Here is a 27818-nt window from a genome sequence, read left to right on the forward strand (position 1 = left end):
TGCTCATTTCGTCAGAGCAGAGCAGAATCCCACCTCACGCAAAACTGTCTTCAGCACCCCATCGACTCTCTCCCCTGGGCGCCTTTTTGGCGCCGTCGTCGACGGTCTTGCCGCCGCCGTTCTTGGACGGTCTTCCGTGTCCCGTCTTTGCCTCGTTGCTCACAATGCCCTTGGCGCTCAGCGCATGCCACACCTCGTCACGAACATCACCCAGCCCGCGGTCAACAGCCAGGCCGTCGAGCGTCTTGAGGGTGGCACAGGCGTCACTCAGCACCTGGCTGTAGACCCGCCGGCGCATTCCCGTGGCCAGGTCCAGCCGACTGCAGTATGCCTTGTCGTGGTCCGCGTCGGCCAGCGGCAGCGTGAACGGTTCGGGTGTCGCGGCTGCCGCGTCCGCCACATCTGGGCCGCTGCTGGCAGTCGTCGTGCTGCTGACCGTGGTGGCGCTGGGCACAGACACGTGCGGGTAGAAGCCTTGCGTCACCGGATTGTCCCGCAGGTCGACTTCCGTCAGATGCGCAAACGTCGCGAGTGTCTGGATGACCGCAAAGGCCTTGGCCAGCCGGTTGCCGACCGCGAGCACCTTTTTGAGCCGCGAGATGCCACCCAGCGGGCCCAGGTCTGTGAGTGCGTTGAAGTTGAGGTTGACTTTGCGCAGGTTGGGCACTGCGCGGCCCAGGTGCACCGGCAGCGATGTCAGACCGCAGTTGGCCAGCTCCAGCAGCTGCAAATTCAAAAAGTCCACGGGCGGGTCGAAGCTCTCAAGGCGGTTGCCCGACAAGTAGAGCTTGCGGATCTCGTACGCGTGATACAGGGACGAGATGTCCAGGCGCGCCCTGTTGCTGTCGTCGCTGGCGCCGCCACCTGTGCCCGTCTGCTCCGTCTGCTGCTGCTGCTGCTGCTCGCGGAGGGATACACTGTCCAGCCGCGGCGTCTTGGAGAAGCCGCGCACACGTGCGAGGCAGTTGCGGTCCGCAAACAGCACCCGCAGCGACGGAAGGCCGCCCACATCCAGCGCTGCCAGCTGGTTGTCGCTCACATTCAGCGTGCGCACGTGGGGCAGTGCGCCGTAGGTCTCGGTCGTGAACGCGGCAAGCGTATTGCGCCGCAGGCTGAGCGTCGAAAGCGACACGAGCTGGTCGAGGCCCAGCGCCGACTCGATCTGATTGTCGTCAAGGTCCAGCTCGACCAACTTGTGCAGCCGCGTGCCGTCAAAGTCGACTGCGGAGATCTGGTTGCCTCGTGCCCGCAGTGTCTGCAGAGCGTCGTGGTACTTGAGACCGTCCAAGTTCTCCAGGCCGCAGTTGTCGGCCTTGAGCCCGCGCAGGTGCACCAGGTTCTTGAGTCCCGAGAGCGTCTTGATGTCGTTGTTTGAGATGTCGAGATACTGCAGGTTGGCTAGGCTCGTCCACGACGTGAGCTCCGACAGCTGGTTGTCCACCACCCGCAGATGGCGCACACTCAATGGGATGCCTGATAGGTTGCGGAGCGCATTGCCGGCCGCATCCAGCGACACCAGCTGCGGGCAGAACTCGTCCAGCTTGTGCAGGCTCCGCAGGCTCTTGCCATGCACGTCCAGCTCCTCCATGTCCTCCCAATACGGCTCAAACGGCTCCACCTCCGTCAGCCGGCTCACAAGGTCACGGAGACTCTGCGCCATCACCGCTTTCGAGTTGTCTCCCGTCACCAGGTGCCGGTCGCCCAGCACGTAACTGGCTTCCAACGCCAGCGACCGCTCCTGGTGGATCGTGAACTCGGACATGGGGCTCAGCGACAGCATACCCACGTACTGGGCCATAACCTGTTCGTCATCCGCGCGAGGAGCCGGGCCGGGCGTCGTCACTAGCACACTAACACTCGTCTGGCGCTGCGAGACAAGCTCAGATAATTCGTCACCGTGCTCTTCACCGTCCGAGCCGGGCACAAGCTCACTACGCTCGCCGACCAAACTCAGCTCCCGGTTTCGTGCGGAGGCGCTGCTGCCCCGCGAATGGTTGGTGTCGTCCTCCTCGTGCTCGTCGATGCGCGACACGGGACGCGGAACAAACGCCTGGCCGGCCACGGAAAGTTTCCGGGCCGGCCCACGCGAGGCACTGCGAGACCGAAGACTGCTGCTGTTGCTGCTTCCATGGTCGCCGCTGGCTGTGCTCGTAAATTTCACAGACACCGTTCGCCGGCCACGCCGGGCAGATGCGGCCGCCGCATTCTGGAGGGATTCGTCCGGGCTGCGGTCCATTCGTGACTCGCTGTCGTCCCCCACCACAAAATCTTGAATAATCGACGCTATCGGAGACGAGAAGCTGATGGCGAGGTTTCGCTTCGACCGGGTCGGCGACGATGAGTGCCCAAGGCGGCCCTCGTCGATACTGATTTCGTGCTCCACAATCGTGTCGTTGTCTGTCTCACTCACAACAACCACAGGCGACTGAGTCGGCTCAGTGCCATTGGAAGCGCCGCCTGTGCTAGGCCTTGGCAGAGACAAGTTCGACTTCGTAAAGAGAACGGGACCAGTAGACTTCATAGGGCTGGCCACCGCTGGCTTGAGGTTGTGCAGCTCCATTGTGGCATCGACGCTTAAATCGGGGATGTCTGCAAAGGGGTCCTCCTCGCTTCCTTCAGAAGGCAGAATGTTATGCATGCTCGGAGCATCACGCAGGCTGGGGATGTGCTGCGTGTTCTGGACGCTGCCGCCGCTTCCGTTCCGCCGTTTGATCCAGATGTTGCGGTCACGGTCGAGCATCATGTTGCCGACCTGGTCGGGGATCAAGTGGGATACTGTCTGAGGAGCGATCGTCTTCCTAGTGTCTGAGCCGCGAGACGACCCCGTTGGAATCGAGCTGACCGTGGAGTGTCCAGAGGAGGCCGATTTTTGAGAAGCTTGGGACGGGTTGTCGTCGTGCACACCAGCGCCAAACTCGTCTCGGGGGCGCATCGAGATGCGAATGTTTGGCGGATCGCTGATGTCCTCACTCCCGTGCAGTCGCGTGCGGCTGCGGATGGCAATGCTGTCCTGCACCGCCTGTGCAGCCTCCTTCTCCGCCCGGATTGCATGTTGCGCAAGATTGATCGATCGAGTGGTAGTCGTCACGATGTCGCCCAGGTCGCTGCGTTCTTCGTACTTCTTGAGCCGTGCCAGGATCTCCGGGTCCTCCTGCATCCGCGCCGCACGCGGCACCGGCTTGCCCTCACGGCTCGGTGGGCGCGAAAAGGGCTCCTTTGTCGATTCCTGGAATGACACCTCGTCCTCCTCCGAGGCCGGAGCAGCCACGGGCGTCTCCATCTCCGACTCGTCCACACTAGCAAGGCCGCCCTGCGCGCCGACACCGCGGTTCCGGCACATGTTGATAATCATTTGGGCCTCGCTCAGAAAGTCCTCTGTCGCAATAGAGGGCTTGCGTTCCACGTCGACCCCTGGACCATCGGCACGCATATGGGGACCGCTGACTGAGTTGTCCGACCAGGCTGCAGACGAGCCTCTAGCGTCATGGTCACCGCCGAAGCCGTCACCTTGGCGGTCGTTGTTGCTCAGGTCATATGTGCGATCGTGCGTACGGTTGTATCCATTCTCGTCGGCACTGAGATCGGAATTCTTTTCCCGCAGGACAGAGGACCGCTGGCTCGGCGTCGGCGTACGAGGCCGCAGGATGTCGCGGTTGGCCAGGACTTCGGGGTCGGCGTGCTGGTACTCGTCGCCATCACGCGCGTCTCTGCGCTTTCGCCCAATAATAGACTGCATGGTAGTATGTGATGCCTGGACCGAATCAAGCGGCGTCTGGGATGCCTGTGACGCTTCGAAGCCGAAGGCAACGTCAGACTTGTGCAGCGTCCGTCTCCGTTTTGGTGTTGGGTCCTTGGATGGCGATGTCCGGGGGCGCTTCCCCTCCGAGCCAATTTCAGCAACCCGTCGAGGCGTCGCCAAAACAGGGATTTTGCCCAAGGAAGCAGCATGGTCCGCCGGCTCGGTCCGCTTCTCAGCTGTGCTCGGCCGGCTCGACATGGCGCCGCGGCTCTGGCGCATCCGCTGAATGTGAAGATTATCTTGCTTCTTTTCGGTGAGCACGGGAGAGAACACGTCATCGGCATGTGTCGATTTGCTCTCCTCATGGTCGGCATGTGTGCCTTCATCCACAGTCTGATCCGCGGGCAGATGAGAAGCGCCATCGCCTCCAAATTGGAAGTCGTCCAGCTCTCCAGCGCCAAATTGCGCAGACGACTGGCGCGATTCTGACTTCTGGATTCCTGCCACAAATGCCTGCGCCATTTCGGTATGAGAAGGACCGTCCACGCCAAGGTTTGCTGAACGATCGGCTGAGTTGCGAGAGCCGTTTGACATTTGGTCTTCGAACTGACTGATGCGCCGCATCAAGGTTTGGTTTGTAAATGTGTCGTAGGGGCCAAAAAGCTTGAGCGGGCTACCGCCGCCGGACTGCTGCAGTTGCTGCCGTGAGAGGCTGCCGCGCTTTTCGGGGCTCGGGTTGGGCACACGAGGAACCTCGGGACCACGGCGGCTGTCGACTGTGTCAATATCGATACGAACGGATGCGAACTGCTTTGGTGTGCTTGCTTGAAGAGATTCTTCCGGCAGCAGCTCGGACGTGTCGTTGCCCATCGGGGGACTCAGCATGCGGTCGCGGAATGAGCCGTCAGCTGAGCGTCCACCCCGCCGGAAGTTGATGAAACCACCCATCTTGTCGTATTCCTCCGTGTTGTCGACGTTGAGAGATTTTCCTCCAATGCTGACGACCCGGTTCCCTGCGGCAGCGGCTTGCTCGACGTCATCGGCCAACACCATCTGATTCCAGCGAAGATTTTCCAGGCGCCTCTTGAGCTCGCACGAAGGCAGCTCCATCGGGGCAAAGACGGCACCGTCCTTGTTCTTTTCAGGTGAGATCATAATCGCGCTGAAGCTCTCGTTACGGAGCACGCTCTGGCCACTCGCCGCTCGTGACCCGCCATCGACCGGATAGCGTATTTGGCTCCCATCGGAAGGCGGCATGGACTCCACCCCGTTCGGTGTGTCCTGGAAGTGGCGCTGCACACGTCCGTCTCGCCCATCTTCTTCCTCTTCAGCATTGTCTTCACCGCCCAGCTCCTCTTCATAGGCTGCAGACTCTTCGATCACCGGGTCCAGGGCGTGCCAGCGTGGTTGTTCGGGGAGCTGTGGGGCGGCAGACTCGTCAAAATTCGCTGACGAGTCGTACGGCACGGCATGCACCGGTGGACTAGACGGCATTGTCACGTCGTGGGTTATCCGCCGCCCTTCTTGGAACCCTCCATCATCTTCTCGCTCTTCCTCGTCGTCCTGCTCCTCGTCATCCAATGCCAGTGCATCTTCTTTTGTGTGTTGCTGATAGCAGTCATGTGGTTCGTAGACATCATCATCCTCAAGCACCTCTTCTACCACCACAGAAACATCGTCTGGTGTCGTTGAACCTGGTGGATTGAACATATTTTCAAGCCCCAACTTGGCAGATGTGAAGAGATCACGCTGCTCGCCGTAGGCCAAATCACCCTGGACAAGTCTTCGCCGCCACTCAGGCGTGTCTCCGCCACCCTTGCCGGGCGACACACTGTGAGGCTTGTGGTCGACGGTGTTATGGATAACGGAGCCGAGAGACGAGGCAGACACAGATCGTTGTGATGGCCCGCGGCGCGACTGCAGCTGCTGCACGTCCTGTACTTTGTACTCGTTCGAGAGCTTGGAGGGGGATGGCCGACGATTTGAGCCAAAGATGTTGATATCATTGGCGCTCCGCTCGCTGAGAACATTGCTACTGTTGGCAGGCGAGAGGTCATGGCCGTGGCGCACCGAGCCAAAGAGACGTCCGCTGCTGCCCCGCGAGGTGGGCGTTGTGCTGTTTGTTTTGCTGGTAAATTTTGTTGTATGGGTGGGCGAGTGCGATGGCTCCGAGCCGGCCTGGGACACCCAGTCCTCGGACAAAGAGTCAAGCCAGGCGTTCGCCATGATGTGGGGGTGTTTGTCACGCGGGAATGAAAATGTCGGCTGAGGGGGGAAAGTTCGTCGTCGTCGTAGCCGAGAACGTGATAATCGTGATGGTCGGGGAATAGACGCGTCCTACCGCAAGGCCATGACAGCTTCGGCACCGGCAAAAAGGCAAAGATATTTTGAGCCACTAGAATGGGAGCGAGCGCAAATTGGCAGAAGATGCAAAAGAGGTGGTGGTGCGTTGGCGGCTATGGTCTTTTGGTGATGGTGCCGTTCGATTGTTTGCACAAGCCCAAACCAAGCAGGGCAGCGATAAGATATGCCCGGTAAGAGAACAGGGTGTCGAAAGCAACGAAGCAGGATAAAATAAAAGGATCGAAGTTGTCGGGTCTATCGTAGAGGCTGTGGGCTGCAGCACACAGCAGTCGTAGTCACTGACGTTGACGTTTGGCGTTGTGGATTCTGGCGTGGAGGAAGAAAACGCAGCGCGCGCGTCTTGTCCATGTGCCCTGGACGGTGGTTTCCTAATCGGGAAAATCGATCAACATGTTTGCGGTTGCTGTGACAACATATGCCCCGCTTTTATGTATGTAAGCTCAAGCCACATGCGATCCACTGTCAGCCACAGTCAGCCACAACATCATGAACAGCACAATCGCCCCATTAAGGCACTGAAAGCCGTGCACCTGCAAACGAGCCCAAAACATGCAATTGGGCCCTACAATTGCATCTGGTCCAGCTCATGGTATCTTCTTCAATCTTCGCGTATTTGGAGTGTGATAGAGAGTCTGTGGTGATAGAATTGTGCAGACTTTCCACGTGACACGCGTTAATTGATTTTGGAAGGAGCGCGTCTTAGACGCGTTGCTACCGCGACAGGGAGGTGCGACCAGCCCCACAGGGGAATGATCAAAGCTCACAATTTCCCAGGCAAACAGTCACAAGATTCGATGCCTCCACGCAGCAGCATCCAGCACATCACGCCAAATGTGACCGTCACAGCAGCACAGATGACAAGAACATCCAACAGCGAGCCTGGTGCACCGCGAGAACACATCTGCTCAATATGGACGAGGTAGCCGCAACAGTTGGCCGGCACACGGCAGCCCGGCGGCCGCTTGTGAACAAGTCGAACCGGCCACATCTCCCGATCTTTGCAGACAAGCTGCTGTGCGGCGAATCGACACTCGGTATGGACGACGTGTTACTGTCCGGTTCCGACGATGAGTACTACAACAGCCCTGGCGCACGATGCCGACGTCTCGAGGAGCAGGCACGGCTTTTTCTCGAAGGCCGCCGACCTCGGCTTCTCTCAGCGTCATTAAGGGGACCGTTTGGCAGAAAGACGCGCTGGGAAAACCCCTGGAGAGGGAAAGGGGGCAGGGTTGGCACAAAGGTCGTCCCTCGTTCGACCAAGACGCAACAACCCTTAGTAGCATCGACGTCCGATCCCAGTGTCGGCAGCCGGAAACAAACTACTGCGCCAGTCGCCACGTCTGCATCGAGCACAGACTTAGGAACGACACCGAGCACCGTCACAACCCAAAAAGACCCAGAAGTCAAGAAACGGGCAGCCGATAGCAACTGGCTGCGGCGAACGAACCTAAAGCGCTTGAAACCCAACTATGATGATGCTTTGGTCGCCTCGCCGTCCGCTTCGCGAACCACCAGAGCAGCGAGCTCGGCAAAGGCTGCAGCCGCACCCAAGACGCCAGACCTGGCACGACCCACGTCTGGTCCGTCCCGAGACGCCCTCGCGACAGCTGCCGACGAAGCTGTCGGAGGCAGCTACAACGCCGCGCCGAGTCAAAGACTGGCCAGTACTGAACTGCTGGTGTCCCACATATCAGACAGCGAGCCTTCTATGTCGGTACTTCCGTCCGATCTCTTTTTGAGCAGTCATATCGGATCTGAGCGATTATTACCAAAAATTCCTGCTTCTTCCGAAAAGACAACTACAACTGAAACAACAAACCTCGTCGGGGATGACGCATCAGCAGCCTTTGGCGACGACACGACGTTACGGCCGGCAGAGCAAGAAAGCACAAAGTCGGTAAATGGACTAATGCCAAGCGAGCCTCACCCACCTGCCACGGGTGGAACTGAAATTGATGCATCGGAACCGAGCGATGATGTCCACGACGGAGAACCAGCCGAACCGTCAGACGAGATACCGGATAAGCAAAATACTAGCAACTTTGCCGACATGACCTCAACAACATGTGCTATGGATTCTGTGGCAGGCGAAACGACAACAGTTTCGACAGTAACCTACGACACGGAGATGGTGGACGCAAGGATTGCGACACAGGATCAAAGTCCATGGGCAAAGGCTCAATCAAACACCATGGTCGGCGATATGGTTGCTCACAGCTCAGCCGACCCTGTTGTCCAGTGTCAAAACGATAGCCAGGCTCAAAACGATAGCCAGGCTCAAAACGATAGCCAGGCTCAAAACGATAGCCAGGCTACAAGCTCTGTGACAGCCCAGAGCCCTTGGTCCAGAGAGACTCAGACTCTTGTTCCAGTGGCTGCTGCTGTCCGGCCAGATCCTCCATCTCCAGACGTCGAAGCAGACGAACCAGAAGCGAGCGCAAACGAAACCGGCAGGCCGAGCATCTCTCTCAGTCAAAATCCATGGGCGGACGTGAATACTGCGGCCGCCTCGTTCTCATCTTCCACATCCAATCTGCCTACATCTCCATGCTCACCAGAGGGGGAAACACCTGTCCTACCACCAATCGAGAAGGAAGGCCTCGAGCAAGATACGGAAACGTTCCTACCATCTCTACCCATCCCGATCGCTCAGTCCTCTGGGACCGCACCGTCTACGCCGGACACGAAGCAATCCAGCCTCCCCACGCCAGACATGACCGTGTCGATCAAGTCCTTTAGGAGATTCCGCTCCCCGACGCCAACGCCACCACCTCGACGGAGGAGCGCAAAGGTAGGGGGCCCTCGGTCGATTCTTCGTCAGCCGCGCCGGCGATCGGGAGCAACGGCCAGCACCAGCAAATGTGGCCGCCGTGTTCACTTCTCTCTTCCCGGGGACGAAGCAGCGGCGCCCGCGGACGAGACTCCTGGCGGAACCGCAACCTCTGCCTCGATAGAACAAAGCGACGGAGCATTCCGAGGACCACAACGAGCCGCTTCGCCTCCTCCACAAGACAAGGTGCTCATGGAGTCTCTCCCAACAGAGGTCGACCGGTTCAAGGGACACTACGCAACAATGGCCGGCCGGACAAGAGGCCAACGGGCAGCTATAATGGCAAGATCACAGGCAAGCGAAGCACGGTCTGCGACTGCCGACACCGGCGTCGCCAAGGTTCAACCTATTACAATTTCAAAGAGACAAGACCCAGCGCCGGATCTTGAGCTGTACACCAGTCCGTCCGTCGATGCCATGGCATCCCGGTTCCAGGAAGCGGATGCGGAAACGTCCAAACTACAGCAGATACCGTCCGGGCAGTCGCGTCATCAATCGATCGTGTCGCACTCTGGCGATAAGGTGCCCAGTGCAAATGGCGGCGATAATAAGGAGAACGCCACGCGAAGCGGGGAGGCCGAACAGCACAGGGACGACAATGACAGTCGAGACGACGATGCCGCGTCGGCTGTGGACGCTGTGCAAGACGTTATGGACAACCTCGATGACTTTCTGGGCTTATGGGATATGGACGCCGAGCTCGCTGAAGCGCGTGCCGGCAGGATGTAAAGGGACGTGAACACGGCGTGTAGATTGACAAAATAATATCATTAGGCAGAGGCGCATTTATTTCAGGAGGGCATGTTTAGGTTTGCATTTCAATCACGTGTATAACATACAATCTGTGAATTACAAGTTTAGTATTTTCACACTGTGGACTTCTTTCAGAAGCTATAAAGACTCAGTAGTGCGTGTAGCATCACCTTTACATAGCCACTTATAACCATCAACATGATGTAACAAGTTGCCATTCTATTTTAATCACAGAAGTTGTTGTGATCGAATTTTTTTATACGTAATTTATATTCCATTTTCTCGAAAATAAAAATAAAAATAAAAATAAGAGTAAAATAATACTTGACGTGAACTTGACGATTTTTGTAAACAAAGCAACGTAAATGTTTACATTTCTCACAAGTCAGTTACAATCTTGTAGAACCCTTTCGATCACCAATCTTAAGAGCACGTTGTAGATTGTCGGTGGTTGAGAATCTGGCCTCGTCCATATTTGGCCTTTAGTTTGTTGTTTAAAGCGATCTTAGTAAGAGGCTGAGAAGTGGCGTTGGCGCGTCAAGTGCCGATAGTCACCCACGTGCCTCGTAGTACCGTTTAGTACACCGTTTCTTCACCGACGGCTGTACATAGTCTCTGATCGTTGGCATCTAAACAAACCGAATGCAATCAAGGGGTTTTGAAGAACAAAAATTGAAGAGCACACGCAAAAAAATGCCATAGGATAGGCTGTCTTTCTTGCCATGGCCGTTCCGGTCGTTGGTTTGCCCCCCTGTTTTCGACCACGGTTCCCACCGGGGAAGACGGAACGCTCGTCATGGGGTGGATATTGTGTGTCTACACTCTTGTTGTCTGGTCTCCGTTAGAGGTTTGTCGTTTCGTCTATTATCTGTTGGGGTTTTGCCCCTTTGCTGACTCTTGGCATGTATTATTAGGACAGCTGCTTTGATGTCTCTACGATGCATTGAGGTGACGCAAAAAAGCGCACATGGCCAAAGTAGAAGCTCTCCTTGGACGATAGGAAAAGGAGCAAAAAAAGGGATTCAATGACAAACGGAGCGGTGAACACAAGCAAGAGCAGGGCGTGAGGAACGAAGCGAAGAAACGACGCAAATATGGAACAGTCGACAAATTTCACATATACTGGGATAGAGATTTCTCGAGCCTGGATGCAATCCTTTTCTCGATACCCAATCGGATGCCACAGGATTGAAAATTTTCAAGAAGAAATGAAAGAGAAGGAGGAAAACAGCAAGGGACCAAAGGAAGACCCGAATGTTCTGGCGCGAGCTGCAATCACATCCCCCTGTTCATATGCATATGTCTTGGTACATGTCTTGGTATTTTGTCGAGTCTCAGCCGAACAAGAGCAAGAGAAGTCGGGGATGCGGGATATGGGGCTGTTAAACGGATGCATTGCACTATTTTATGAGAACTGACGGAGCTGAATAAACTCGAGGCCACCTTGACCACGGGCTGTAAGTCGTCGGCTCGGTGCATCTTCTTGGGGCATCCGTCACGTAGATGCATACCAAGCCCCATGTCACCGCCTTAAGGACGATGCGGGATAAATGGCTTGACAGGGAGCACGAGCCGGCCGTGAGCAATTGCCGTCGAGAAAAAAAAACTGACCTGGAAAAAGGGACAAATGCGAAACCAGTTATGCTGGGACGTGCCGTGTTGTGCTTGGATATCTCAGCCAAGAGATGTTCTGTGCAACAAGGGATGAAGCATGATAACGATGACGAGCAGGGAGGACGCGCAGGGCCTGGTTGCTGATGCTACACAAGAAAGGTGAAAGAAGGACACCTTGCAATGAAACAAAAAAAGAAAAACAAGCACAAAATAAACAAGACGATGGAAAAGTACCGTGGAATGATCGCCAGTGACCAAGACCACGGGCGAGCTTCCCGAGACTGGGGAAAGCTTCAAGAACAAAGGGCCGAGTGGGCCACAAGCAAGAACAAAGAAGCAACAATGACAAGACATCGCTGCACTGCCTTACTCCTTTACCACCCAAAGCCATCGTCCTGCCGCATACACCAGATCTGGGGTTTGGCTTGGAATTGGGCCAGGGCGGCGGTCCGCAATGGACAAGACGAGATGAATCCCAAGGGCACGTTCCGGCTTGATTGGCCTGCGCCTGCTGCGCTGTCGTTGCGCTGAGCTGGCTATGGCTTGTTTCTGATGCACCGTTTTGGCGTTGCTGCATGGCGGCTGGGCCCTTCTTTACACTGGCTCCTCTTTCGTGCATTCCCTTGCTCATGCTATGCAGCTGTTTTCCTTTATCATGACGGCCGGGCGGTGGAGAGATACGGTGTCCTCCCTGCCCTCCTTTTGAGCTTCGAGTCCACGATTTGTCGGTTGTAACTATGTCCAATTGCGACGGATGCTTTCCGCGGGCCGAGCAGTGAGGCAATTGTTGAGCGCGGCTGGATATCGTTGCATACACCGCATCGTTCATGCGATTTCCCACGATGTGGCCTGGCCAGACGGGCCGCACAACGCCAGCGATTTTGTGCTTCCGCTGGCAATGAGACGATAACAGCACCGAATGGTCTGTTGATGGGAAACAGCGCGCGATGCCTATTTCGGTGATTACAGATCAAATTTTGCTTGGCGCCTGCGCTAGCCGCCGCACGTGATCACGTGGCGCAATGATTGCTTCGGAATAAAGTAAGGCTTTGCGCACCAAGAATCAGGCTTTCCCTGCCCTTGCCTGTCTCAAAAGATTCACGAAAACAGCGGGCGAAAAATACAATGTTTTTTTGTTGTTTCTTATCGGAACCATGTCGTATTACTTTTTCTCCCTGTCGTAGGACAACTGGCAGTGTTACGAGCAGTCGTCTCATTGCTGTCTGTTAGCCTGACTGTTGTTTCCTAAAACGGCTGTTGGCTAGTAATTTGGAAAAGGGGAAAGGGCGATCTATGGAAAAAAGGACACTGCGAACCCGGACGGCAGTCAATGCTTGCGTTTGAACTCGGCCCTCCGTACGTAATTGCTGTACCGCTACCGAACAAACACAGTGGGACTGCGGAGAGAGGAGACGGGAAGAGGAGTTCAAACAGGAGGAAAACGTCACTTGACCTCGACCGGCATATCAGGTGCAAGTGTCTTCGCGGTTACAGGCACTGGCCTCTGGGAAGGCGCAGACTAGAGATATGGCTGTCGGAGCCAAAGTTCCTTCCGGTTTTGCACAATGTGGGAGGTTTGCGAATGTGTAGGGCGCAGGGAGAGCGATTGTCCTCACCACGCCGGTCGCTCCTGCTCCGTTTTGTGTGTCTGGGCGCCGCACAAGCACTTGTGCGTTCGCGGTGCCCCATCACGCCTTCCTTGTGGAATGTTGAATCCACGTCGTCTTCTGTACATCGTACTTGCCGTAACAGTTTTGTTTGCATTTACTTGTCTGTCCGCCCTGTGTCCAAATCGGTCTCCGTCTGCGCCTGCCCAACGTGCCCAGCACCTGATGCGTCACCACCGCCAGCAATCAAACGTCCACTAGACCCACGTGTTGCGTTACGTAACAACTACCGACTCACTCACTGACGAAACGGTGGCTCGTCTTTCTCCGCACGGTCGCCCTTTCCCTTGTTTTTTTCTTGCCTCCCAGTGCGACCAATCCCACCGCAAGAACCCATACCGTTTTCCGACTATCGCACCCCTGCACCTGCCTTACACTTTGTGCTTGCACTTCGCACTTGTTTTTCCCACCCCTCCTTTGTCAACAGTGCCTTTTCTCCCAAGTCCATTTTCGCCATCTGCAAATCGCCGCTCGTGTTCGACCACGATTCTCACGACCCAAAAGAAGCCCATTCTTCCAATCCACCCACAACCGAGCCATTGTGTTTGCCCTTGTAAACGTTGAGCGTATTCTGTTGTGCAGCTTAAGGGGGCTTTATTTTCTTTATTATTTGTTCCTGTCTTTTCTCGTTCTTGTAGTTTCTTTTCTCTTTTGTTATTTCTCTTATCTTCCTCTCTTCCTCCCATTTCCATCCTTTCCCCTCTACGGCGAGCAATTGCAGGACGCTCCATGACGGTGGTTTCGGCCCCCTCTACCGTCTGCTGCTGAATACCTGCCAACTTTGCCACTTTCGAACTTGTTCGGGCGGCCAGTTCGCAGCAGACCGCAATGATGGCAGCGGAACGACGCCCGGCCGACTACGGCGCACATAGCAGTGCCAGTGCCGGTGATCACCACCTCGGCGCGTCGAGTACTGGCAGCTTGGAAAGCAGCAGACCTCGGCACCAGATCGACGACCGCAAGCTGTCCTTTGAAGAGCCTGCAGGCCACCTCGATCTCGACGATGCCGACCGCCATTCTAGCACAACCACATCGGTTACATCACAGCCAAAGCTGCAGCTACTACCACAGACCACGACTCGTCACGACCGTGCCATTTCCTCGGAACCCGACTGCAAGGCTGCCCAATGCCACAATGGGGGCCTAGATCCGTCCGACCAAACAGAACCTGAAGCGGACGCCTTGCAGACATCCAATCTGGCCACTGCACGTGTAGCAACTGTGGCGGCACCTCCCTTGGCACGCTCGACGCCAACGCCTTCCCCTCGCCGCCAACAGCAGCTCTCCTCCTCGTCCATCCTTTCTGCATCCTCGACATCCACCCACAACGACTATCCCACGTCGTCCGATTTCGTCGTCGTCCTGCGTGACGCCAAACAGCAGATTTCTGGCAACGATCCTTCTGTGCGGCCGGACCAACCGCTGTACTTTTCTGTTCAGTCTCCAGGCGCAGACCGGTCTTCATCCCGCGACTACTTTCATGCCCCAGGCCGGCCGGACCGGACTCCGACGTTGCCCGCGGCACCAGCATCTGGGGCATCCGGCGACAGGCCACCGATTGCGATTCCGATCTCGAAGCAACCCGGTTCAGCACTCCGTTCGCGTGCGACACACTCCTCTACAGATGACACCGATACTGACTCGCGAAACGCATTGGCCGCCTTGACGACAAAGCGACGCACGAATAGCCGGCGGGAATCGGGTGACAAGTCGGACGGCAGCGCCGATACAGCGGTGGCTGCCGAGGACGGCGACGACTCGGGCGAAGAAAAGATATCGGCTTTGTTTGTTCCCCATCAGAGCGTCGAAGAGGGCGCAGAGACGCCACCACTGGGAAGCACACCGAATGGAGCGATCGCCGCTCCCGCGTCCTCGGTCGGGGCTCTGCAGCCAAACCGGGAAACCTTCAGCACATGGCGGAGTGAAAGCACGACGACCGAGCACGACGTGGCTCACCCAACACCCGTCCCTTCTTCGAACCTGTCTCCCGAATTTAGCAACAAGATCCGCCGGCAGATGTCTCACAGCGACCATCAGTATGCCGCGCGAATTGCATCCCATCCGGTTACACCAAGCGAGGAGCCCGAGCCGGTTGTGTCTGACAGCGCCGACACGGCGGTGGAGATGCCGTCGCGACCCATGTCGCAGTACTTTGAGGAGCCTGACGTTGATACTCAGCCCGAGCCTAGCCAGCCGCGAGACGCTATCGAGCTGATCCCGTACAAACACCAAGTCGGCGGCCATACTACTTTGTGGCGCTTTTCCAAGCGGGCCGTGTGCAAGCAACTGACCAACCGAGAAAATGAGTTTTACGAGCGGATTGAGCGGTACCACAGAGACCTGCTCCCTTTCCTGCCCAGGTGAGTATTCTTTGTTACAAATTCCCTGGCCCTTCACCAAATGATCATGCTGACCTACGATAGGTACATTGGTGTTTTGAATGTGACGTTCCACAAGAAGCCTCGGCGCAAGTCGACAATGAAGAAGGACGATGTGGCTGCCGCTGAACTGAAACAAATTGGCCAAGGCGAGCTTAGCGCTGTTGTCAAGGACAATAACACAGAGTCGTCCTCGACCGCTCGCGACGATGCAGCTATAGCAACCTCTGCCGCTCCGACGACCACCAGAATCATCAGTCAATCCATCCAGAACTCGCAGACACAGGTACCGACAGTCACTTTCATTGATAATCAGCACATCCTTCCTCGCCATCTTCTACAGCCAAACGGCGCGTCTTCGAACAACACGCCGCGGGGCTCCCAATCTGCTACCACAACCGCCGAAAACAAACTGCTTAGAGAGCACCTGCAAAGGGCAGTTGGCGGTGCTGAACAGCAGGACTTTGTACTGCATGGGCCTCCTGCGCGTAGTACTGCTACCCGTCCTACCCTGGAAGGTCGTCACTTGAACAGCTGGGGTGCCACGCTGGTGAATAAGCGCTTGCGCAACGAGGTTTTTACCGATGCATTTCTCAAGCAGCCGGTGGATGTTCAAAAGTACCAAAAGGGCAAGACGGCGCGCGCAGTTCCGCGGAAGATCCTTCAGCAGCACGTCCTGCGCCCGTCCAATTCAGAGTCAACCTTGGTTACCGAACGCGAGCGCCGTGCCAGCGCCGATGCTGCCCAAAAGAACCAGTTCGCCAACCCTTTCAAGACCGACACTGTGCCCACTGCGTCTATGATGCTCACGCAGAGCGACATGGGGCCCGTGGTGAAGAGTCTGAATGACGAGGCTGTTGTCGATGACGTCGAAAGTCCAAAGGATGTGACCGGTACTAGTGCGCCCGAGGCACAGAACTTTGTCGACCAGCTGCGGCCGTTGCACCGCAGACGTCGCTACTCTGGCACCGGCCTGCGGCGCAAGCCTAAGAATGTGACTGACCCCCGTGGTGACCTCAAGTACTACGAAGGAGCTGATGAGGCTGCATACAAGGCCGACATTGATGACATGACCACCGCGAATACGACGACAAACACCAGCCGGTCGTCCTTTAACGCTTCGATGGCCTTGGCTGCATTTGAAGACCGCTTTGCCCGTCACGAGATCGCAAACCATCCCACCGAAGCTGGCGACAAGACCGAGAATCATAGCACGATTTCTGCCATGGACATTAAGAAGCCGCAGCATAGCAATCGCGGATTCAGCAACCTGTCGCACCAGCTTGAGATGGATGCTCCAGCCGAGGCTACCCCTGTGCAAGGCCCTGTGCCGTTCCTAGCCAACTCGACTGCTATGGCCTTGGCCGGCAGCCCGTCCGAGTTTAGGAAAATCCCGCGGCCCATCAACCCCAAAGAAGCAAAGACGCACTCCGGGTCTCGGCAGGAGTACTTTTTGCTCTTGGAAGATCTTACGGCGGGCATGAAACGACCATGCATCATGGATCTCAAGATGGGCACCCGGCAGTACGGTGTCGAAGCCAGCCCCAAGAAACAGCTCTCCCAGCAGCGCAAATGCGCAAACACTACATCGCGTGAGCTTGGTGTGCGCATCTGTGGTATGCAGGTGTGGAACGCGTCTTTGGAGAACTACATCTACCACGACAAGTACTTTGGCCGCAACGTCAAGGCAGGCCAGGAGTTCAAGAGCGTCATCCGGGAGTTTTTGTACGACGGTTCCGACCTCTCTAGCATTTTGCGGCACATCCCAACCATGCTCGAGAAGCTCAGGCAGCTGGAGAAAATCATCCGTCGCCTCCGCGGCTACCGTTTCTACGCTGCGAGTCTTCTCGTCTTTTACGACGGCGACCAGAGCAACAGGGACGACGGCAGCGGCGCGTTGACCGGCGGCGAGGACACGGCCATTGAAGACTCGACGACGGACTTCGCCACGGACAACGAAGACCTGTCCGTCCGCGACGAGATTATGCGTCGCCGCCGCCAGCGCCGTCGGGACAAGCGCGAGATCGATTTCAAGATGGCCGACTTTGCCAACAGCGTGATTGAGGCTGACGCTGTCAAGAATCGACCGTGCCCGCCGCAGCACCCGTCGGACGTCGACCGTGGCTTTTTGCATGGCCTGCGGTCTCTGCAGCGCTACTTGACGCAGATTCAGCGCGACGTGCGGTCAGAGATGGGTCTGGCCTGGCCGCTTCGTAACCTGGACCAACGTGACATGGACTTGAACACCTGGGACGACCCTGGCGATGTGAGCGAGTAATGCAACGCAACGCAATTGACACGACCTTCCCCTTCTTGCGACGATATGCAGGCTCCTGCAGTCGCGCTCAATGAACTCTTTCTCAAGTGCCTCACTTTCTTCCCCTTTTCTTCTTCTTCTGTTGTTTCTTTTTCTTGTCTCTTCTCTCTTTGTTTCTTTTTTGCCATGATTTTCTATTTCACGAACGCGTATCTGGCTTTTTATATCATTTCCCGTCACCATACCCCTTTGTAGCATATTTTCGGCGTTTCTTTCTCACTTGTTTACGTCATTCTTCGTGCATGTTGGATTATGGTTTTCGGGTTATTTCTTTCTTGCCGTTTCCCCTGCGGCCTTCCACTAGATCTCCTGTCTGTCTCTCGGACCTCGACTCTCTCTTATGACGACCTGTTTTCCTTTTGTCTCTCTCCTCTTTTCTTATGTCTTCATTTGTATTGCGTGAACGACGGGACACTGGGAACAAAAAAAAAGGGATTATATACAAGGGAGCATAATAGAAATGGGGGACATTCACTGGTACTGGGACAGGGTTCAGGGAATAGGGAAAAAGGGAGGCAATGCCTGGGAGTCGATAGAATGTTTCCAATACCAGTTTGTGAAAAGGCTATGGCGTTTGCTATGTCTTTTTTTCTTTTTCTTCTGTTTTTTACTTTCCAGGTTGACTGCTTGTCTTTTTGTTATCCAGTTCTCCTGTAATTATTCTATCACAATCGATTTCAGGGTTGTCATATGTACCCAGATGGACGTGCAGCTGTTGCCTTGGCCTCTACATTTCATCATTTATCGACTTTATTTGTCGGCCCTTTTCAATCTTTTCACTGGCGCGTGGCAGCAACACTGTAATTATCTTACAAGCTGGCACTTCAGTGGATTTCAGTGGACCCCGCCTCTGAAATGTGATACAAAACATCCCCTGTCGGTACCCGAATGACAGTTGCGAACTGGGCCTTGAATCGAGCAAAGCAACAAAAGAATCTACTGTCATACATTCGAGTCCCTTTTAAATTGATTGATCAGCTTCCTTGACGCACCTTTACAAATTCTGCTGGGGAGACAAGGCTACTGAGATATTACATACAAAACTATACGTCGTAAGAACTGGGTCGCATCCGCCTACAAGAATTCACGTGATCCACCAGCCACAGGGGCTTGAACGTGCATCACCCTAACCGGTTTCGCGAATTTTAACCACGCTCCATGTGGTGTATCGCCCTCGGCTTCAACCCCACACCTTCTCCAGACTGACAACGCGCCCAGATTCCGGCATCAACGACCATCGCCATCGCCATCACCGCCATCTATTTCGACCCGAAAAGCGGTGATTTTTGTTCGTCAGACTCACGACTATTCGCTGACAACCACGAATTCCCTGCCCCGTGCCTCCATGGGCCCCTACTTCTGTTGCTAAACCAGCCAGGAAAACGACCTCCTTGTCCCTATTTGTCACATCGATCGACCCGATCTGACTTCCGGCAGCGATATCTATCATCGATATCATCACCGGAACAACGTTAGTTATCAAGACTTTGGACGTACTGGCCAATCGCGTTGGTGGCCGGGGTTGATTTGCGCATTTCTGCCGCGCATCAGCTGTTCCGAGCGCTCTCTCGTCGTTTTACAACGTGCCGCTCGTTATCCCGCCAAAAATATCCCCTGTCTCGTATCGCGTCAACAGCCGCATCCGACAGGGCAACCGCAACCACGCATCCGTCCGTCGAAGCGCATCACTATCACAAGTCGATACCCCAGAACAAATGATTGCGAATTACTGCGCCGGTTTTCTTGTCTAAGACTCGAGGAGGCTCCTGGGAGTGCGAGAGTTTTTGCGGAGACATCGTTTCTTTTCTTTTTTTTTTTCTTTCTCGCGACCTGGTATCGCCTTTTCTTCCGAAACGCGCTGTCGGTCGCATCACTTCCCCGTCGACATCACGTATTGGTAGAATACAACTCGACAGCGATACTACCACACGCTCACCGAGGCCATTGCAATCATGGCGCCCATCTCGGTGACCGCCGTCCCTCCGCCGACTATCCCCAAGGCGAAACGGCCGACCCCGGCCGGCGTCCAGAACAGCGGTGCCAGCTCCATCCGGTCATCGCCATCACCATCTCTCACATCCAAGAAGCCACCTGCCACGGGCAAGTCTGTCGCGTTCGGTAGCGCGTCCACATCCGGCCCCAACGGCATCACAGTCACACCCGTGCGCCCTCCAAATCGGCCACCACGTATGCCCCCGGTGCAGACAAACGGCACCGGCTCCGGGCCTGGGGGCGATTCCAAAGTCAATGGGACGCTCCAAGTGACTGGTCCCAAGGTCGACCCATCAGCCGCCTCGGAAGCCAGACCATATGGTATGCCACCTGGCTCACATTTTGCTTGTGGCTCTCTTTGACGGCTGGCTTTGATGGCCGTCCTCGATGGCTGTCATTGATCTCCGTCTCGCTCCTTTCCCATTCCTCCATTTAGCTAACCTTGTATCTACGTCGCAGTCATCACCGACCGGTACATTCTTAAGAAATTCCGCCACAATCCTCCATCTCTCGTTGTCCACCTGTATGCGGCACATTTCCGCTTCGACCAGCAGGATGGCATTTTCCCCTACAAATCGCCAATGCGCATTTTCTTGGAGCACCTCAAGTCGCGCACCGTTCCTCACGACCTGATCGGTGTCTTGACCAGCAATGGTGTCCCCTTTTACGAAGGATGCCTGATCGTGCAGGTCTACGACCATAAGTCCGTCGCGCAAACTAAGGATGCTAACCGCCCTGCACAACAAAAGAACAACTCGACACCCTCTTCCATTCACAACTACGACCCTTACGTCACGCCATCCGGATTCGTTCCATACCCCAAGGACAGCATCGTCTCCGAAGACAAGAACGCTTCAAGCCCTGCTGATAAGAAGGCGAAGGAGAAGTCGCCAGGGGACTCCGCTACCGACATCAAGGATAAAGACATGACGAGTTCGGCATCCAATGGCCTCCCCGAGACCCAGAAGAGCCAAGCGCCACCCAAGCCAAGGATCTTCACAGTTGTCTTGAAGCCGACGCAGGAAAGCATGCACGCCGACATGGCCCTCATGGCAAGCACGCCGCGCAATGCGACGGAAACCCGGGACGCGAACGGCATGACCTACATCCCGCCACCAACACCCATGGCAACAGCCGCCGCGAAGAAGCCGAAGCGTGAACCGATGCAGCTCGACAGCTCCAACATTCCCGAATTCGAGGCTGAGATCCTGCTCGCCAACTACCCCGAGCTGGACCTGGAGCCGGTCACGTCGGCGGCCGGCATGCGCCGCAAGCTCGAGGAGCAGGCCCACCCCGACCACGAGGCGGCTCTGCCGCAACCCAAGAGAAGAAAGCAGACCGTTGCCGAGATGGCTGCTTACGAAGCCTTTGCCGCCACCCAAGAACGGTACATGTTGGCCGAAGACGAGCGTCTTAGTGCGGACGCCTCGGGCGGCCAGGACGTGGCTACCGGCGGCGATGGCGACCTGCAGAGTGGCTCTGCGGCCTTTGAGCCTCGCTTCGAGCGCTTCAAGCTGATTGAACAGATCAAGCGTGAACACCAAGAACGTAAGGAGATTGAGAAGGCGAAGCAGGCCGAGCGGGAGCGCCAGCTGGCCATCCAGCGTGCCGAGCAGCAAGCGGCCGCCGTGCAGCAGGCTGCTCTTCGGGAACAGCAGATCCGCGAGCAGCGCGAGCAGGAGCGGCTACGGCAGCAGCAGCAGGCCCAGGCACAAGCGCAGGCGGCGCGCGAGGCGGCTGCACGCGAACAGCAGACGCAGCGCCAGGAGGCCCAGCGGAGGAAGCAAGCTGCACAGGCCGCTGCCAAGCAGCAGGCCCAGCAGAACCAGCAGGCCCAGGCACAAGCACAAGCTCAGGCCCAGGCGGCGCAAGCGGCCCAGGCGCAACAGCAAGCCCAGGCCCAGGCTCATGCCGCGCAGCAAGCCCAGGCGGCGCAAGCCGCAAGGGCCCAGGCACAGGGCATGCAGAACCAGCAGCCCCAGACACCAGGCCAGCCAAACGCCGCCGCGGCGGCTCAAAAGGCCGCGCAAAACGCTGCCGCTGCGGCCGCCATGGGCCAGGGCCAGAACGGCCTTGTCAATGGGTTCCCCAATGGTCTTCCCAACGGCATGACGCCGCAGCAAGCTGCCCAGTTCCAGGCCCGTATGCAGATGGCTGCCCAGCAGGGCGTCGCGTCGTCGCCGGTCCCGCGCAACGGCACGCCCCAGAACATGTCGTCGCCCATGGTGGGCACCGTCCCCATGCAGGCGTCGACGTCGAGCATCGCAGGCAGCCCGCCCCGGCCACCGTCGGTCGCGCAGAGCCACGCGCCCATGGCCGCGCCCATGTCGGTCACCATGTCGGCCCGAGGCAGCCAGCAGAGCCACCCGTCCAACACGCCCCGGATGCCAAATGCGACGCCCAACATGCAGCAACAGGTTGCAACCCCGATCAACCGGCCGCAGCAGATGGCCACACCCCGCATGGCTGCGCAGGCCAGCCCGACGCCGAATATGATGACGCCGCAGCAGGCACAGTTCCTCATGCAGCAGAACATGAACGCGGCGGGGATGGGCACGCCGCAGATGGCGAACAACAGCATGGCCGCGGCCCAGCGGATGCAAGCACAGCAGCGAATGCAACAGGCCATCCAGAACGGCATGGCGACGCCGCAGCAGCAGGCCCAGTTCCTGAACCAGCAGCGCGTGGCTGCGGCGGCGCAGGTGCAGATGCGCGCTGCCGCGATGGGCATCCAGGGCACACCCCAGCAGCAGGCGATGATGCTGCAGATGATGGCCCAGCAGCAGGCGGCGCTGCAAGCCCAGCAGGCGGGTTTAAACCCGCAACAGCAGCAGCAGCTCCAGCGGCAGATTATGCAACAGCAGATGCAGCAACACCAGGCACAACAGCAACAGGCGCAGCAACAACAACAGCAGCAGCAGCAGCAGCAGCAGCAGCAACAACAGCAGCAACAACAACAACAACAACAACAACAACAACAAGCCCAGCAGCAACAGCAACAGAACCAGATGAACGCCCTGTTGCAGCGGCAACAGCAGTCGCTCAATGGCGGCCAGAACCTGTCGATGGCGCAGGCGAACAGCATGAACCTGTCGCCTCAGCAGCTGAACCAGGCGCAGCAGGTGCAGCAGCAGCGGACGCACCAGCAGTCGCAGCAGGCCAACCTGATTCTGCAGCACAGGAACCGCATCTACAACAACAATCTGGGCAACCTGGCGCAGCGGTTTGGCGGCGAGAAGAACATCCCGCCCGAGGAGCTGGCGAACTTCCAGAAGATGTGTCTCCAGCAGGCGCAGCAGCTCGTGAGCCAAATGCTGAACCAGCGGCGCCAGCAGGTGGCCGGTTTGATGCAAGCCCAGCAGGCGCAGCAGGCCCAGCAACAGCAGCAGCAGATGCAGGCGGGCATGCAGGGGATGCAGGGGATGCCGCAAGGCATGCCGCAGGGGATGCCGCAGGGGATGCCGCAAGGGATGCCTCAGGGGATGCCACAAGGTATGCCGCAGGGCATGCCGCAGGGTCTGGGCCAAGGCTTGCCGCAGGGAATGCAGGGCCTCCCGCAAGGCATGGCGCAAGGCATGCCGCAGGGCATGAATCCGGGGGCGGGCATGAACCCTGGCATGAACGGACTGGGCGGCATGATGCCGCAGGGGATGCAGCAGTAGGGTGCTTCCGACCCCTCGACGGTGGACAGCCTTACGCCAGCCCCCCATGCTGCCTCGTTGGGATTGGCGGGTGTGAAGGAGCCGCTGGATGTCGCGTTTCAAGAAACAGGCCCCGAAACCGGCTCGCCCGCTCGCTCAGGAGCATCGGTGTCTCCTCCTTCTCCAGGACCCCCCATATCGCCGCCAAGGTCTAGCGGCCCGGAAAGCTTTCAGGATATGCTCTCGCAAAGCATGGTGGTTCCCGACTTGTTTCACGACGGCACCGGCGTTGCTCTCATTGCCGATGATGCTGTGCTGCCGCCTGTGCTCCGACATGGCGCGCAGCAGACGGTGTCCCAGGCGGCAACGGCACAGCAGCCATGGCAAGCTCCGCTGAACGGCACACACGAGCAACGTGTTGCGGCAGCCATGCTGGCTACGTTGGCCCGGCGACGGATGCCTAATCTGAACGTGCTGCGGTGGGCCATCGACCAGCAGCAGTACATACGTGCGTACAGCCCTGTTGTGGCTGTCAAGCAGGAGGACGACGCGAGCCATTGCGCTGCAGCGAACACCAATGCTGGCGCCGACGCTGATGCTGATGCCGACGCGGAAGCCGAAACCGACCCTGACTTCAAAGTCGACGGCGAAAGTGACCCGATCGACCTCGTTGATGATGGCCGCGGCGGCACAGGGAACAGCGCAACCACGGCCGCGGGGCGAGTCAAGACTGAAGATTGCGGTCAAGGGTAATTCATGTCTTTTTTGTTTGATCCACGACCCCCCACCTCACCACCTCCCGACTTTTATGGCCGACCGTCCTGCTGTTCCCTCTCGCTCCTCTTGGCGAGCGCCGGCTCGTCCCTCCTCACCTTTGTATATTTTATGTTTATTTCTATTACATGTTTGGCTTTTCTTTCCCCGTGTTTTTTTTTTTTTTTTTTTTTCAATGTCTCTGTACTCTCTGGTCGTTTCAATACCCCCAACGGCACTTTGTTTTTTTATGGGTGTCTACTTTGACCACTCTGTCTTTGTTTTATTCTGTCTCGTCTTTTTATGCATTGGCCACTCTTGTCTGAATATGGTGTTGCGTCTTTTTTATACAAATACGGGGCGGGCGGTTTTTGCAAATGGTTGCTTTGTTTTCGATATGATTTTTTTTGTTTCTCTCGTCCCCTCATTTTGCATCTGCAAGCAAAACCAGGGAAGACAACAAACGTTGGTGTTTGTTGTTTAGTATCATTGCTTCAGCTTCTCTGTAGCGGCTTTATCGTGTATCTCTTATTCCTCGTCGTTTCGGTTTGGGATTCGCAGACGTAATTTTGTCGCGTTTCTCACAACAAAAGCATGTTCTTTAATGGATAGCTCAGAAATGCAATATGAAAACGATGCACAGTACTTTATTTGGCCATGGAATATATGTAGCTCGTGTTACTCCGTTTGTACGGCTTGTTCGTCTGAGACAGTCTTGGCAGACGGCAGTGGCCCTGTCGATCGGATGCCTTGACCCCACACCATGGAGCTCACAGCTTCTTGAAGAAACGCACGTCTTGGCAGCGGCAGAGCGGCAAGCTATGGCAATCCTGAAAGCTTGCCTTGTCATATTTAAGCCATGATCTTACGAGGAAGATAGACAGGGAGGAGGGGGAGAGGTTGCTAATAGTCGTAGAAAGTCTGCGACTAATGGACAGGGATTGAGTAAGAAAAGACATGAAAAGCGGCAGTCGAGAACAGAAGACCAAAAGAGAGGGATTTCCATCTCCGGGACGCTCTCAGCAAGGTGGCAGCAACAACCCATCTGGGCAGCACCGGATAGTGGGAGGCTTTTCTGCGTTCGACAGCTCGACACAGCACTTCCCAGGTCTTGTCACCTCGTGATGCCCTTTGATTCCTTTGTCCAAGGAGGCTGCTCGCCGATGCGAGACGTCTGGCACATTATTCCAGGCGAAGGACCAGGTATACGAGAACGACAGAGCCACTGCTCCGCGAGAAAGAACGGCGGCCGGCATCTTCCATCATGGGTGACAGGACATGCCATATTCAAACTACCAGCATGCACCCCATGGCACAGCAGCAATACGGATGTTAAGCATAGACAAGACGGCTATCCGCCCGCTACACAAACAAACGCCGGCTGGCAGGGTTCCTTCACCACGCAGCCGTTTTCAAGAGAAGAGCTGCACCTTGTTGCTCCATTTTGTCGTTGGGCACGACCACATCCGCAACGCACCACGGATCGTTTTGTTGCCGATCCATGCGGCCGTCCTCCACCAACCAGGTCGCAAGCTCGAATCTAGCTTCCCAGCCAGCTTCTTCCCAGCCAGCTTGCTCTCTCCATTGCTCTCCTCATTTCTCGTTGGCGGCCAGCGTGCGCGATTTACAGCTGGTGCCCGCCCTTGGACAGGAAGCACTTTCTGCGTTGAACGTTTTCTTGTGAAGATTGATTTTGGTCGAGGCTTCCCCCTCCTCCCTCCCCCTATCCCCCATGTTTTCTTTGATACCAACCCGGCGGGCAGTCGGTCGTGCCGATGTTCCATGCTGGAGAACCGCGCTTCCCCCCTTTCAGCACCATCACACGATGTGGGTGTGTATGGTCTTTTTAATTGGACCTTCGCCCACACTCACCCCCAATCCCCCAACTACGATACCACACCCATCATGCATCGTCGCATTTCAGCCCCAGCACAGCTTCCCTAGCCCACGGACACTAGCATCGCAGCTGGCGTGTGGAGTTGTCGAACCAGGAACGCTGTCTCGGCCACGGGGAGTCGGAAAAAGTCCACGCTCGCGTCTGCCGTGTCGTTTTCATGGGCATCTCCTTTGTTGTACTTTCCCTCTTCCGGACGTAGCTGAATTTTCGAAAGCAAAGGAGGACCGTCTTGGCCAACGCATCTGGGCGAATATGCACAAAAAGCCAAGCCTTTTTGACAGGACCGTCCCGATGGGCTGCGTGTTACGCGACCATCTGGTATGGGCGTTGGTCGTTGGGCCTCGTCTGAAGCGGGAGGGGAGAGAGGGGAGGGGATGGGGGGTTGTCACTTGGACGTCGATTGTGGCCGGCTGGCTAGGGGCCTTCAGGGCACTTTGGTCGCGGCGTAGCGCATGGACCGCTGCTCGTACAGAACCCCGCTGTGTGCGACGACCTACTCACATGTACCCAAGTCAGGGCTGTGGCGCCTGCCAGAAACGGCCCAATGATGTCACCAGCCAGCCGAGCCAGCATAGTCTGTTTCGAACGCGTGTTTCCTGCCCCTCCTTCCTGCCCCTGTGCTTGTAGCTCAATGCCGGTCCTTCCTGTCCAGTCCGCCGTCGCAAAGACGTATCTTACAAACAGGAAGGAGGCAGACCGCAGCGACCTGGAGACAATGCGCAATATACAACATATTGCTTCAGGACTCTCAATTGCAGGCCTCCAATTCTCTGACGCCGAAACCTGGCGACTGGGCTGCTTCATGGCATAATTGCTGCTTTACGTCTGACAGGCCCCTTGCCCAGCTCCCTCCTGCACTCCGACGCTACCTCGCATCCCTCCTCTTCTCCTGCATTGGAGGCCACGTCTCGTTCTTGAAACAAATAGTATTGCTTATTACGAGTCAGCTATATCCATAGACGACAAGACAAAAGTTTCGTTTCTGCACTCCCGCGGAACAGACTCCGGGAAGCGAGGGAAGAGGAAAACGAGACTGCTGTCCACCATCAAGAGGTGGACACCGGACACCGGCTCTCGAGCTAGACTGGGCCAATGCACGGCCAAGCAAACGAGCTCAGATCAAGCTTTTGCTCGTGCAAGGATGTACGACACACGCCGTACGAAGTACACACTCAGACACTCAATACGGGAACACAAGCTCACAAGGCACAGAAGGGTCCACACCTTGGCCGATGCTGCAGTGTTTTTCCACCTCATCGATTTGCCCAAAGATCTACAAGTAGAGAAAGGAACACCTTTGTGCGTCGGTCCTGTCACAGTATCGTTTTCGATTTTCCACGAGGGCGAATGGAGATCGCCATCGCCAGCAACGACTCTCGGTCGGCTCGTTTCGTCTCGATTTGTCTTGATTTGTCTCGATTTGTCTCGATTCTTGTCTCCCTCGGCAGCCCCAGCCGTATTCGACTTGGCTTTTGCCCAGCTGCTCCACACCGATGTTCTGGCGCTGTGTTCGCACTATCTGGCGAGCTGGCGTTGGATCTGGCAGACCGCCGCTGTAACGCGTAATTACATAGGAGCTCTGTTGGCAATGCTGGCCGTGCCTTCCTTGCCGTATGCCACGCCGCCCCACTACTTCGCTCTTTCCGCCCCATCCCCCCTCCTTCTCCACTCCGCCAGACCAGGAAGCTCCCAAAAAGCTCCCAAAGCAGACAAAAAGCCAAGAAATCTTGTCGTTGGGGTAGTGCAAACCCAAAAGAAAAGAGGAAGCGAAGAACAAATCAATGGCATAACGACACTGCCCAGAATGAGTAGTACCAATGAGGATGTCTAGACTGCATCACGCTGGGAGACAATGGAATGGCAAATGGCCGTC

At 56.6% G+C, this 27818-nt stretch overlaps 5 protein-coding genes across 5 annotated transcripts; 4 read left to right on the forward strand and 1 right to left on the reverse strand.

Annotated features, from left to right (window-relative positions):
* Positions 1-34: 34 nt before the first annotated feature.
* SPBR_00018 (uncharacterized protein) lies at positions 35-5965 on the reverse strand (the record flags this gene model as incomplete). The annotated part of the gene is made up of 1 exon (XM_040758339.1): positions 35-5965. One exon carries the CDS (start codon positions 5963-5965, stop codon positions 35-37), a length of 5931 nt encoding a protein of 1976 aa, XP_040618804.1.
* A 1048-nt stretch (positions 5966-7013) lies between these two features.
* On the forward strand, positions 7014-9662 carry SPBR_00196 (uncharacterized protein; the record flags this gene model as incomplete). The annotated part of the gene is made up of 1 exon (XM_040758516.1): positions 7014-9662. One exon carries the CDS (start codon positions 7014-7016, stop codon positions 9660-9662), a length of 2649 nt encoding a protein of 882 aa, XP_040618805.1.
* A 4136-nt stretch (positions 9663-13798) lies between these two features.
* Positions 13799-17623, forward strand: SPBR_00072 (inositol hexaphosphate kinase; the record flags this gene model as incomplete). Its single annotated transcript, XM_040758392.1, has 3 exons — positions 13799-15327; positions 15391-15631; positions 15689-17623. The coding sequence occupies 3 exons, from the start codon at positions 13799-13801 to the stop codon at positions 17621-17623; spliced, it is 3705 nt and encodes a 1234-aa protein (XP_040618806.1).
* Positions 17624-19614: 1991 nt separating this feature from the next.
* Positions 19615-23316, forward strand: SPBR_00082 (uncharacterized protein; the record flags this gene model as incomplete). The annotated part of the gene is made up of 2 exons (XM_040758402.1): positions 19615-19975; positions 20114-23316. The coding sequence occupies 2 exons, from the start codon at positions 19615-19617 to the stop codon at positions 23314-23316; spliced, it is 3564 nt and encodes a 1187-aa protein (XP_040618807.1).
* A 231-nt stretch (positions 23317-23547) lies between these two features.
* On the forward strand, positions 23548-24048 carry SPBR_01076 (uncharacterized protein; the record flags this gene model as incomplete). Its single annotated transcript, XM_040759394.1, has 1 exon — positions 23548-24048. One exon carries the CDS (start codon positions 23548-23550, stop codon positions 24046-24048), a length of 501 nt encoding a protein of 166 aa, XP_040618808.1.
* Between the last annotated feature and the right edge of the window lie 3770 nt (positions 24049-27818).

This window comes from Sporothrix brasiliensis (assembly GCF_000820605.1).
Source record: "Sporothrix brasiliensis 5110 chromosome Unknown Cont19, whole genome shotgun sequence".
NCBI lineage: Eukaryota > Fungi > Ascomycota > Sordariomycetes > Ophiostomatales > Ophiostomataceae > Sporothrix > Sporothrix brasiliensis.